We start from the raw sequence: 14,198 nt of genomic DNA, 5'->3' as shown, positions 1-14,198 counted from the left end.
CGGTCTTCAGGCACAGCCTCTGTCTTTTGTGCACTAGGCCAGTTGTCCATGGCCGGTTGCAAGGAGCAGTCTGAGGTCTCAGGAGTGAGAGGAGCAGTGCCAGTGCGTGGGGACTGCTCCTGGAGAGTGGGCCAACACCCCTTGCAGATCAGGCTTCCCATCCCAGCTGTCATGAGCGTGCTGCCCCTTCACCTGCAGCCACCTTCCATATGCCCCAGAGAGTGGGATGAGAACTTGGGAGTGTCTGCCGTGCCACTCACAGGCCATGGGGAAGCAGGGCGGTGGTCTCTGGTTCTCTCTCTACCTAAGCGCGTGTTGCCACCATTTCTACTGCACTGTGTTCAACTCATGTTGTTGTGGGACTAAGATGCTAGAATCTTCTTGAGCTACTGCTTCCTGGAAGGCAAGGAACAAGTCTCTATGCTGTAGATTCCCCGAACTTATTTGCTTGTTTCTAGTATTTTTCTACTTACCCCGCACTAGGTTTTTGGTTCCTAGGATATCCTAGGATGGGCGTGGGGCCGATGGAAGGAAGTCCCATCTGACCTTTTGCCCTCTGCCTCTTCTCCCCTCTCACTTCATCCTCGTGTCAAAACAAAACTGCCTCTACGTCATATTGCTGCCTCTTTACACTGTGGCTTGGACCCAACTCTTTCCTCATCTGTACTTGAAAAGAATTTTGAAAAATTTTACATATTTTACATGACATCTCAAAAAATGTTACCAAAAGTATAATAGTTACAAAAAATGTAATTTCTGATGTATGTTTTACCTCTATTATTGGCTTATTATTTATTGTTTAAAACATTTTTAGTGGTTTCCCAGGGTTCATAATACACAACTTGAGTTTGTCACAGTCTATCTTGAAATAATTAATACTGAGTAGCTTCCCATATAGCATAAGAACCTTACAACAGTATACTTATGATTCTTCTCTCCCATCTTTTGCAGGTCAGGTTTTTCTGTGTTACCGCTCGCTGTGGTGGGGCTGGGTCAGAAGGGAGTTAGTAAATTTCCCTTCATGGGTGCCAGAGACTGCCATGAACCGACACCCTCAGTAAACTGCCAGCTCCTGCTGTCCTGAAAATGAGCACTGAGCTGAGGATGCAGTGCTAAGCTGGTGGCTCAGCCTGCTCCCATGCATGTGCTCATTTGCCCTTTCTGAAATTTGAGGAATAAGATGGCATCTGAATCCTTTAAGAGGCTGTTTTTCAGAACTATTATTTGTTTTTCATAGTGAGCCCTCCTTTTTAGCAGAATCTTAGATTTTATCCACTACAAGAGCATTATATAAATGGACTGTGTTCCTTAAATATGGAAAAATTCCCCAGATATTCGCTTGTGTCTGTTGTTTGTTTAGATCTTGTTTCATGTTAACAATGGCGCTGGAAGGGTAACAGCCACATACGAGCCCAAAGCTACCAGTGCTGTCTGCGATGGGAAATGGCACACACTTCAAGCTAACAAAAGCAAACACCGCGTGGTTCTGATCGTTGATGGGAACGCAGTTCGTGCTGAAAGTCCACACCCGCAGTCTACCTCGGCAGACACCAACAATCCCATTTATGTGGGTGGCTATCCTGGTAAGTGTGGACGTCTGGTCTGCTCGTTCGCTTTCAAGGGGCATTGGCACTGGGAGAAGCCTCAGTTCAAGTGACTATAGAATAGAGATTAAGAAAAATACATGGTTTGGGTGACAAATCCTTTACCATTTTAGAAAAGCTATTTCAAATACCTAGGAAGTCTTGGAAAAATTAAAATAATCTACACACATAAATGGATCATTAGGTAAGACTCTGAGAACACAGCGTGTGACGTAAACTAAGCTGGATGCCTTGACTGAGGCAAATCGTCCTAGACGACTCCCAGAGCAGGGAGTCATTTTGGGTGGGTCATCATTTTAGAGGACAAACATTGTCTTACCCTCTCACACTGATTTTGGATTAAGTTATGCATTCCAGATGTTCAAGTAATTGGTACAAATGATACTAAAATAAACATCTCTTTTATGTTTTTTTAAGTCACAACTCGGCCTTAAAATTATTACATATTAGAAGTTTTCATTGACATGCTATCACTGAAGCCACGTAAGTGGAAGAATACTATCCTAGTTTTGATACAGAAGCCACTTGAGATTATTTTTGCTCCTATCGTGCTATCCATGTGCTATCATTTAACAAAATTAAGCAACACTTACCTTTTGTTCTTTCCTGAACAGCTGATGTGAGACAAAACTGCCTGAGCAGCCAGACCTCCTTCCGGGGCTGTCTGAGAAAGCTCGCGCTCCTTCAGGGCCCGCAAGTGCAGTCCTGCGACTTCAGCAGAGCTTTCCACCTTCAAGGCGTTTTCCCTCATTCCTGTCCTGGGGCTGAGCCCTGAACTCCAGGGAGGCTCCTCAGCTGGCAGTCATTGCTTATATTTTGAGGAGAATTATTTTTGTGATTAAAATCTCTTCAGTTCAGATTTCATTTCCAACTCAGGTTAAGTGTTTCCTGAGAGAAACTTTGTGTTTATGTTAAACTAAAGCGACATGTACAACAGATACCTCTATTAAATAGTTTAAAATGTAAATTGGATTCATTGGCTCTCTTCTTTGAAGTTGTTTTAATGAATCTTTGTAAACATTGAATATTCTGTTGATTACTTGATAGTATTTTATGTTTTGCATTTTGAGCTTTTAGAAAACAAAATATCACTACAAACTATAATAGATTAGAGTATGAATACTTTCATTTCTTTACCCAAATTTTAAGCTCCAATTTCCACAACAGACAAGCAATGCTGTGGGTTATGTTCCAGCAGAAGGCACCAGCTGTTTGCCACATAAGCCTTCCTCTGGGCTCCAGCAAGTCACAGGGGCAAAGGGACACAGGAAGCGGACAGAACCTCCTTCAGATGCATCCTTGTTCCATCAGTGATATCGAACCTGAGGTGAGTTCGCTCACCCGTTGCTCAGCAAGCCCATCTCTGACACCAGGTGTAGTGGAAGAAAGTAGGACTTTATTATTATACAGCACTGAGCAAGGAGAAAGGGCAGCTAAGGCTGAAATCCCAAACTCCCAGAAAAGCCAATAGGAAGGGTTTTTATTGGGGGTTTTAGGTAGGGGAGGGGGAACCCGTGACCTTGCTGGTCAGAGCTTTCCCACCAGCTTGCATCTCCTTGCAGGCAGGAGATAATGAATCCAGGTGCTTGTCCTTGGCTGTTTGTCTCCATGGAGGACAGTGAATTCTGGAACTGGAGCCAGGGAGTAAGCAGGGAAAGAGTGTTTTGGTTTTAACCCCATATATGCTGGGTTTAACATAGGGAAACTGATATCAGGGCTGGTATCATCAAGGACCTAACAGAGCATTTGCAGGATAAAAAAAAATTGGCATCACAACTAGTTAGCTCTTCTTTTATTGTCAATTTTATTTTCACCCCTTGGGATGAGGCAGTTTTCCATGATCATCTATTTTTTCTGGGAAAATGTGTGTAATTTTGAAAGAAGGACAATTTAAAAGCCACATACGTATATTCTTTTAATGAACTAAACAATTTTAAACCCAGATTTCAGAAGTCTTACTTGGTTCCCTCTGACTGTATTTGAGTTCTGCTCCGGCGCCTTGGCTGGGATCAAGATGGCTGCTATCCCTTGTGCTTCAGAAGAAAGGTTCACTTTTCAAAGGCTCGCCTGGAGAGAAACCTCTGCCTCTTAGCAAGGACCTACTTCTCAATATGGAAAGTGACAGACTTAATCTCTACTTCTGTGAGAGGTTCTCCTCTCATGAACAAGGCAGGCAGTGGCCGTCCTGGTCCCCGGCCCTCTTCTGTGCCGTGCTGTTTCTGAACCCTGGTGGCACTCTGCACCTCCCGGCCAAAGCCTCTGACGTTTGTAAACATCCGCGTGAAGACACCAGAGAAGGCAGCAGCCAACTGGGCGGTGCTGCCTGTTGTTCTTCAGCGCCTGGCAGTCTAGGGAACGCAGACTGCCGCAGTCTCCAGGCAGCTCCCTCGGGCCACTGGGCGAGGACTGGCCTTTGCCGTCTCCGCAGGGACTGCGCGGGGCCCTCCCCGTGCGCGGGGCTCTCCAGGGCGCGGGCCCTCGCCGTGCGCGGGGCTCTCCAGGGCGCGGGGCCCTCCCCGTGCGCGGGGCTCTCCAGGGCGCCGGGCTCCTCTGTGCTCTCCAACGGAGACCGCTACAAGCGGGCGGGACGGCTCGGCATGCCTGAGCGCCTCCGCCACGCTGGGTGAGGGGCTGACCCTAACCAGAACGGCGAGCAGATTGTAGATCTGCAGTGAACTTCACTCCCTTCCCTCCCTCACCCCCTGCCGCCCCCCTCCCCCTTATTAATAGAGCTGAAACAGAGTGTGGGTCTTTCGTGGTTATAACTATTTACAAGGCCTCTCTTAAAAGATCCCCTCAAGGGAAAACCCGTGTCTCTCCCCTTTGGCCTCTCACTGAGCACGGAGCAGAGCGACCTGGGTCTAGCTGTCTCCCCTTGACGGGAAGGAACCTGGGCGCTGCTCAGACAGCCGGCTCTGACTCTCCCCGCAGGGCCTCGTGCTGGTTCCCTAACCTCTCAGCAAGGCAGGATTTAGGACTTTAGAGTTAGGTTGCCCGGTGAAATAGAGGACACAGTTAAATTTGAACTTCCGATAAATAACAAACACACTGTTAGTATAAATATATCTTAACTGTTGGATGACAGCTTATATTTTTTATTTGCTAAATCTAACAACCTCACTTTATAGGCCATGAGATACACAGGTTTGGGAAGGTTTAAAGAGGTGGCTGTAACTAGGCTTTGCAAAATGCACACTAGCAGCATTTGTGGGCAGCAGCCCAATTTACAAAGTGCTTTCATATGCACAGTGGTGTCTGGCTCTGGAGAAGGGGATGTGGAGCATGACACATGGGTCTAAGCTGCCCAGCTTAAAGAAAGGGAACTGCTGGTTGTAATGGGAAGGGGGGTGGGCAGGCGGAGAGAGAACAGAGCAGGTAGGGTGTGGATGGGGCCTGACCACGAAGAGCCCAAAAGTCAAGCGGGTAGGAAGGAGCCTGGACACTATGTCTTGTGAAGCATCAGGGTTTTCCACCAGGGGAGTGTTGTGACAAAATGGCGCGTTTGAAATCATAAACTGGCTGGAGAGTGCAGCCTGAGTCAGCCGGCTGAGCTGCTGCTCCAGCAGCATGTTAGCTTTAGGCAGTGAAAGATTATGAGGCTCAGCAGGGAGCAGGGATCAATGAGAATGGTGGTTCCATGGGCAGGAGATAAATTGAGAAAAATTATGAGCTGAGTTTTGAATGGATTGAATTTGAGGGGATGGTGACAACGTGTGAAGGGAGATGTCCTAGCTGGCTGGATGGAGAGGAATGAGGAGCAAAACAGCTGGCTGATGGGCAGAGGGCTTAGGCACCACTGCCTCCAACGTGTGCCTAGATCACCACTGATCCTGGGTGAGGAAACATCAGGGTGGACCTTAGAACTACAACGAAGGCAAACCAGCTCAGAAACTCTCGCTGGGCATTAGTGTTTACGTACATTTTCTAAGCAGTGCTGGGTTTGATGGGGTTCTTCCATAAAGCAGCTGTTTAGAGACTCGGCAGTCTCAGTCTTGTGGATTCTGCAAATGGTTTCTCACTACGTTTTATTTTCTAAAGGTAATAATTTGTCTGAAAGATGGAGGAATGAGTTATGCAGAAGTAAGGAAGCCTTGCTAGATTTCCTACAATGCTGTGCTGCTTGGTGCGGGGACACGCCGTTCTTCGCCAGCAGCAGAAACTCTTTAATGGCTGATTGCATGTGTTAACATCTCGTGATAGCCCGTGCATTTTCTCCTCAGCCATAATAAACTCTCTCCCAACACTGTTGTCCGTTTTTCTCCCTTGCTTGCAACTATGACTGGAGACAATTCTGCACCCCCCAGGACTCTTCTCACAACTACAATCTTTGTTATTTATCCATCAGTCTCAGAATCACTTGTTCCTAAAGAAACAGTCTCCAGCGCAGTTCCAAATGTCTAAAGAGAGCACAGCCTGAGTAGAAAGCCTCAGGTCATATTCTTCACTTGGACTGCGTTGAAAAGCAGACTGAATGTGGGCACATCTCCTAGCATCTTGTGATAACTCTTTTTTCTTAGGTGTATTTTGAAGTCTTGATATTCCTCTATCAAAATTATATCAAATTATATTTCATATAATTTTCACAAATCCAATGATATCACATAAATGTCAAGTCTGTGTGGTTCACGTCTCTATTCTCTGTGTGCAGTTGCATTTCTATCTCCCAATGTCTTTGATGTCTTTCTGGACAGCCCTGTGCAGCACTGACTGTGCCAGCGAGGGACCTGTCATTGTTCTTTCGGCTCTGAGTTACGCTCAGCTTTCCCCTCAGATTGAATGTGTTCCTAAATGATCCTCTAGTTGTTTCAAAGGTACTGGAAAGTCTATATTGTGCTGGATATTTCATGGACATTTCTCCCAGAGCTAATATAATTAGGACCTGTGGGAGATTATTAGTAAATAATTGTTGAATATTAGTTAATTTTTTTCTAAAAATACCTCAGTAGGGTAGTTCTTCCTAGAAATCTCAAAAGTTCTTTGTAAATGTAATTCCTCTGAATCATATAATAAGCATAAAATAAATGGCAGAACAAACTGTTTTGCAAGATATTCCCAAAAGAAGTTCTATAGGCTTAACGGTATTCAGATGTATTCAAATTTTCAGCTTAGTATATTCTGAAATGTCAAAACCATCAGGGCTTTTTCAAAGGTTTACAAAGACACAGCTGTTTCTTTCAAACTCCTTCCGTGTCCAGCAATTGGACCCACAGCAGTTGTCTGAAGCAAGGACCCAAGTGAGAACATAATGGAAATCATTTTTTTCTCTCTGAGCAACACAATTTGGAAATGATATTTTCTTCTCACAGTACATGTTGTGCATAACACTTTTATAAAGTATTAAAATACAAACTCCACTTTGAATATTGAAGAGCTGTGGTCTCTGTTTACATAATTCGAGTAATTTCGTAGCTATGAAAGAGTCAAGTTTATGGCAGTTTATTTTAGCCAGAATCATTATAAGCATTTCATCAATAATTTAATTTTTAGCATGTGTTCAAAATCCAAATGTGATTATCTGTTATGAATAAAAAACTGTAAACACTTTGATAAAAATTGAAGAAAGCTGAGTTGTGTCCCTATTAGAGAATCGGAACAGAAAAATCAGGGAAAGAACATCAATGGAGGGAGCAGGTGGGAGCTTACAAACCAGAGGTTTCAACTGGGGCTTTGCAACCAGACTAGAAAGGTAAGCGGAATTTAGGTGTGGCTAGGAAGTTAGTGAGTCTGATGAATACTATGTGATTTCAATGAAATTCTGTACCCTCGAAGTTTGGTTAAGTTGAACATGGAATATAAGAAGAAGTGTGAGTGAGAAGGACAAAAGAAAAAGTAGGAAATGATCTGGGAGGCTACAGTTATTGAATCTGGCTGGAGAAAAAGGTTCAAATGGGGAAGCCTCTATGGAAAGCTTTGATCTTCTAGGTAAGATCAAAAGTGAACTAAAGAAAACACTTCTTAGTAGGCTAACCTCCAAGGGAACACTCTCTCCTCTTTTCTCGGTGTTATATTGGAATTGAGTAAATTGGGGGGAAAAAAGGAGGAGAGGAATTGTAAACCAATAAAGTGACTAGGCAAATCAATGAATTATTGCTGACCCTTACAGCAGTCCCCACAGTGGGAAGGTATGCAAGTGTGTGTTTTTTAATTGATATAACAACAGAAAATGGGATAGAACTTATTGTCTGAACATCCCCTAGTTGATTTCTTACCAAAACAGAAAACATAAACAATTCTCCCTGGCTTACAACAGGACCCAGAGTCTAGACTACATAACATTCACAATGCCCAGGATTTAATTCAAAATCTCTCAACATACACACAACCAGGAAAAGAGGACTAATTCTCGAGGAAAAAAACATTCAATAAATGCCAATCTCAACATGGAATTATCAAAGACCTTAAAGCAACTATTATATCCATGCTTCGTAAGGTCCAGGGAAAACACATTTTATATGAATGAAGTGATACAAATTCTCAACAGAGAAATGGAAAATAGAAAAAGGAACCAATTGAAAATTATTGAACTGAAAAATACAGTATCTGAGGCCAAAAAACAAAAAATCACTGGATGGACTCAATGTCAGAATGAAGATGATAAAGGAAAGGATCAGTGATAGAACAATAGAAATTACCCAGCCTACCAACAGAGAGAGAAAGATCAGAAAAATAAGCCCCGAGTGTCAGTTACCTGTACAGAACACACAAAGATCTAACATAGCTTTATTAGAGTCTCAGAGGCGGAAGAGAAGGAGATTAGAAGAGAAAAAGTATTTTCAGCAAGAATGCCAAAAAAACTCCCCAAATTTAGTGAAAGACATAAATTTACAGATTCAAGACACTTAGCAAACTCCATACAGAATAAACTCAAAAACAATGCCTCAACACATAATAAGGCATACCCTGTTTTATTGTGCTTCACGGATTCTGTATTTCTTGGAAATGGAAGGTTTGTGGCAACCCTGCATTGAGCGAGTCTGTCGGCGCCATTTCTCCAATAGCGTTTGCTCACTTCTCATCTCTGTGTCACATTTTGGTAATTCTCGCAATATTTCTAACTTTTTCATTATTATTATATTTATTATGGCGATTGGTGATCGGTAATGTTTGGTGTTACTATTGCAATTGTTTTGGGGCACCATGAACCACACCCATATAAGACAGCAAACTTAATTGGTAAATGTGTGTTTTCTGATCGCTCCCTCTCCTTGAGCCTCCTTATTCGCTGAGACACAACAATACTGAAATTGGGTCAATTAATAACTCTGCAATGGCCCCTAAGTGTTCAAGTGAAAGGAAGAGTCTCACTTTAGATCAAAAGCTAGAAATGATCCAGCTTATGAGGAAGACATGTTGAAAGCTGAGACAGGCCAAAAGCTAGGCCTCTTGCACCAGGTCAGCCAAGTTGTGAATGCAAAGGAAAAGTTCTCGAAGGAAATTAAAAGTGCTACTCCCGTGAACACAGGAATGCTAAGAAAATGAAACAGCCTATTGCTGATGTGGAGAAAGTTATAGCAGTCTGGATAGACGATCAAACCAGCCACAACTCTCTTCAATTCCATGAAGGCTGAGAGAGGTGAGGAAGCTGCAGAAGAAAATGTGAAGCTAGCAGAGGTCAGTTCATGAGGTTTAAGGAGAGAAGCCATCTCCATAACAGAAAAGTGCAAAGTGAAGCAGCATGTGCTGATGTAGAAGCTGCAGCAATTATCCAGAAGATCCAGCTAAGATCATTAATGAAGGTGCTACACTAACAACAGACTTTCGTGTAGCTTATATTGGAAGAAGATGCCATCTAGGACCTTCATAGCTAGAGAGGAGAAGTCAACAGCTGGCTTCAAAGGACAGGCAGGCTCTCCTGTTAGGGGCTAATGCAGCTGGTGACTAAGTTGAAGTCAGTGCTCATTCACCATTCTGAAAATCCTAGGGTCCTTAAGAATGATGCTAAATCTACTATGCCTGTGCTCTATAAATGCAACAACAAAGCCCAGATGACAGCACATCTGTTTACAGCCTGACTTACTGAACATCTTAAGCCCACTGTTGAGACCTACTACTCAGAAGAAAAGATTTCTTTCAAAATCTTACTGCTCACTGACAATGCACCTGGTCACCCAAGAGCTCTGATGTAAATTACTGTTGATTTCCTGCCTGCTAACACAATATCCATTCTGCAGCCCACGGATCAAGGAGTCATTTCAAGTCTTATTCTTTAAGAAATACATTTCATAGGGGCCGGCCTGGTGGTGCAGCAGTTAAGTTTGCACATTCTGCTTCACCAGCCTGGGGTTTGCAGGTTTGGATCCTGGGTAGGCACCTATGCACTGCTTGGCAAGCCATGCTGTGGTCGGCATCCCACATATAAAGTAGAGGAAGATGGGCATGGATGTTAGCTCAGGGCCAGTCTTCCTCAGCAAAAAGAGGACTGGCAGCAGGTTAGCTCAGGGCTAATCTTCCTCAAAAAAAAAAAAAAGAAACAAAGAAATACATTTCATCAGGCTATAGCTGCCATAGGTAGTGATTTCTCTGATGGACCTGAGCAAAGTAAATTGAAAACTTTCTGGAGAGAATTCACAATTCTAGATCCCATTAAGAACATTCCTGATTCATGGGAAGAGGTCAAAATATCAACATTAACAGGAACTTGGAAGAAGCTGATTCCAACCCTCATGGATGGCTTTGAGGGGTTCAAGACATTGTTGGAGGAAGTGCAGATGTGGTGGAAACAGCAAGGGAACTAGAAGTAGAAGTGGAGCCTGAAGATGGGACTGAATTTCCGTCATTTCACAATAAAACTTTAACAGATGAGGAGTTGCTTCTATGGATGAGCAAAGAAAGTGGTTTCTTGAGATGGAATCTACTCCTGGTGAAGATGCTGTGAAGACTGTTGAAATGACAACAAAGGCTTTAGAATATGACATAAACTTAGTTGATAAAGCAGTGGCAGGGTTTGAGAGGACTGACTCCAGTTTTGAAAGAAGTTCTGCTGTGGGTGAAATGCTATCAGACAGCCTCGCACGCTACAGAGAAACCATTCTTGAAAGAAAGACTCAATCAATGCAGCAAACTTCACTGTTGTCTTATTTTGAGAAGTTGCCACAGACACCCCAACCTCCAGCAACCACCACCCTGATCAGTCAGCAGCCATCAGCACTGGGGCAAGACCCTCCACCAGCAAAAAGATTACAACTCACTGAAGGCTCAGATGACAGTTAGCATGTTTTAGCAATAAAATGTTTTTTAATTAAGGCATGTAATTGTTTTTTTTACACATAAGGCTATTTCACAGTTAAGAGACTACAGTATAGTGTAAACAAAACTTTAATATGCACTGGGAAACAAAAAATTCATGTGACTCACTTTATCATGATATTCACTTTATTGTGAATGGTCTACAACCAAATCTGCAATATCTCTGAGGTATGCCTGTAATCAAACCTTTCAAATCAAAGAGAACTAAGGAATTCTTGAAAGCAGCTGGAGAAAAACAGCACACATTACAATGATTCAGATATCCGTGAATTTCTCAGGAGAAACCATGAAGACCAGAAGACAGTAGAACCACATCTTTAAAGTACTAAAAGAAAAGAGCTCATCAACCCAGAATTCTGCATCCAGTGAAAATATCTATGAGGAATAAAAGTGAAATGAAGATATTCTCAGACAAAAGAAAACAAAGATAACTCATGAAAAGCAGTCCCACTCTTGTATCCAGAACATATAAAGAACTCTTATAACTCCATAATAATACAAACAACCCAATTAAAAATGAGGAAAAGATTAGAACAGATATTTCACAAAAGAACAAATATGAATGGCCAACACATGGAAGAAAAGTTGCTCAACATCGTTAGTCATTAGGGAAATGCACATTAACACCACGAGATCCAACTCCATACCCTCTAGAATGGCTAAAATGTCGGCAAGGTTGTCAAGCAACTGGAAATCGTGTACGTTACTCGTGGGAATGTAAAATGGTACAATCACTTTGGAAAACAGTTTGGTAATTTCTTTAAAAAGTTAAGTATACACTTACTATACATCCCAGCTATTCTATTCTTGGTATTTATCAAAGAGAAATAAAAACACATATCTACACAAAGACTTGTAGATAAACGTTCTTAGGAACTTTATTTGTAGTAGCCAAAGACTGGAGACATCCCAGCTGTCCATCGATAGAAGGAAAGATAAACTGTAGTTTATTCATATAATGAAACACTATAGAGAAATAACAAGGAATAAGCTATTGATACATCAACAACATGGATGAATCTCAGAAATATTATGCTTAATGCAAAAAGCCTTATACAAAAATATATGCTGTATGATTTCATTTGTATAAAATTCTAGACAATGCCTGGGGTCAGGGTGGAGAGAGGACTAGATTATAAATGGGCATAAGGAAGCTTTCTGTGGTGATTGAGCTGCTAACTATCTTGTTTGTGGTGATGACTTCATAGGTGTATATGTATATTAAAACCAATCATTTTCAATATCTGCTGTGTAATTGTACTTATTTTTAATATACCTCAATAAAGTTGTAAAAAAAATCAATTAAAAAATGTGACTTCTTGGGGCCAGCCCAGTGGCACAGCGGTTAAGTTAGCACGTTCTGCTTTGGTGGCCCGGGGTTCACCGGTTTGGATCCTGGGTGCAGACCTATGTACCATTTGTCAAGCCATGCTATGGCTGCATCCCACATAAAATGGAGGAAGATGGGCATGAATGTCAGCTCATGGCCAGTCTTCCTCAGCAAAAAGAGGAGCATTGGCGGCAGATGTTAGCTCAGGGCTAATCTTCCTCAAAAAAAAAAAGAGACTTTTTCAAATCCTCTGTTAATTCCCATAGCTATAAATAGCAGGCCCAATTTAAATTCCCCTTGGGCATTTGAACTTTATCCCTCCAATCATGCTGATACCACTGTGCAGAGCAGAGTGCAAACACTCTTTCAGGGAGAGCCTGTCCCTGCGCTCACGCGTCATGGGGACCGGGGACCTGGAAGCTTCTCAGCTCTCCAGTAAGTGAAACATTCTGTGATTGGTGCTGCCAAGGTGATTGAAATTTCTGCATGTCAGTATTAATTACAAATTGCCATGTGCTTCAGATTTTCCAATTAATTTACTGTGTATGAAGTGATGAGAAGTGAATTTTTAATTGATTGAGGTCCTGGTGAGATGTCAGGGTAGTCATTTTACACCTGTACAAACAGCAGGTAAGGACAGATAGAAGGCTTGCGTGATTGGACTCAAAACACTCTGGAAGGATAGAACTAAAAGAAGACATCAACAACAATACAATAATAGTAGGGGACCTCAACACACCATTAACACCAATGGACAGAACATCCAGACAGAAAATCAACAAGGAAATAATAGAATTAAATGAAAAATTAGACCAGATGGACTTAATAGATATATATAGAACACTTCATCCAAAAACAGCAGGTTACACATTCTTCTCAAGTGCACATGGAACATTCTCAAGGATTGACCATATTTTGGGAACCAAAGCAAACATCAATAAATACAAGAGAGTTGAAATAATATCAAGCATCTTTTCTGATCATAATGCTATTAAACTAGAAATCAACTACAAGAAAAAAGCAGAGAAAGGTGCAAAAATGTGGAGACTAAACAACACGCTTCTCAACAAACAATGGATCATTGAAGAAATTAAAGAAGAAATCAAATTTTATCTGGAGACTAATGAAAATGAGAACACGACATACCAAAACATTTGGGATGCAGCAAAAGCAGTCCTAAGAGGGAAATTCATCGCAATACAGGCCCACCTCACTAAACAAGAAAAAGCTCACATAAGCAACCTCAAACGACACCTAACAGAACTAGAAAAAGAAGCACAAACAAAGCCCAGAGTCAGTAGAAGGAGGGAAATAATAAAAATAAGAGCAGAAATAAACGATATTGAAACAAAAAAGACAATAGAAAGGATCAATGAAACAAAGAGTTGGTTCTTCGAAAGAATTAACAAAATTGACAAACCCCTAGCCAGACTCACCAAGAAAAGAAGAGAGAAACCGCAAATTAATAAAATTAGGAATGACAGAGGAGAAATCACAACAGATACCAATGAAATACAAGAGATCATAAGAGAATACTATGAAAAACTATATGCCAACAAATTGAACAACCTGGAAGAAATGGACAAATTCCTAGACTCCTACAATCTCCCCAAACTGAATCAGGAAGAAATGGAGAATCTGAATAGGCCAATCACAAGTAAGGAAATAGAAACGGTAATCAAAAACCTCCCCAAAAATAAGAGTCCAGGACCAGACGGCTTCTCTGGAGAATTCTACCAAACATTCAAAGAAGGCATAATACCTATTCTCCTCAAACTGTTCCAGAAAATTGAGAAAGATGGAGAACTCCCTAACACATTCTATGAAGCCAACGTCACCCTCATCCCCAAACCTGACAAGGGCAACACAAAGAAGGAGAACTACAGGCCGATATCACTGATGAACATAGATGCAAAAATCCTCAACAAAATTTTGGCAAACCGATTACAGCAATACATCAAAAAGATTATACACCATGATCAAGTGGGATTTATACCAGGGACACAGGGATGGTTCAA

The 14,198-nt window shown here is 42.0% G+C and overlaps 1 protein-coding gene across 4 annotated transcripts in view; it reads left to right on the top strand.

Annotated features, from left to right (window-relative positions):
* LAMA1 (laminin subunit alpha 1) overlaps positions 1-2,571 on the top strand; it is a 147,721-nt gene extending 145,150 nt beyond the window's left edge. For all 4 annotated transcript variants that reach the window (XM_023647426.2, XM_023647425.2, XM_070220562.1 and 1 more), the window contains 2 exons: positions 1,361-1,583; positions 2,219-2,571. In XM_023647426.2, the coding sequence (XP_023503194.2) occupies positions 1,361-1,583; positions 2,219-2,379 (384 nt within the window). In that variant the 3' untranslated portion in view covers positions 2,380-2,571. The remainder of the gene's footprint in view (positions 1-1,360; positions 1,584-2,218) is intronic.
* The last annotated feature ends 11,627 nt before the right edge of the window (positions 2,572-14,198 follow it).

The sequence above is a fragment of the Equus caballus genome, chromosome 8 (assembly GCF_041296265.1).
Source record: "Equus caballus isolate H_3958 breed thoroughbred chromosome 8, TB-T2T, whole genome shotgun sequence".
Classification (NCBI taxonomy): Eukaryota; Metazoa; Chordata; class Mammalia; order Perissodactyla; family Equidae; genus Equus; species Equus caballus.
Note: the sequence above shows the minus strand (reverse complement) of the source record. Positions and strands in the feature narration are given on the sequence as shown.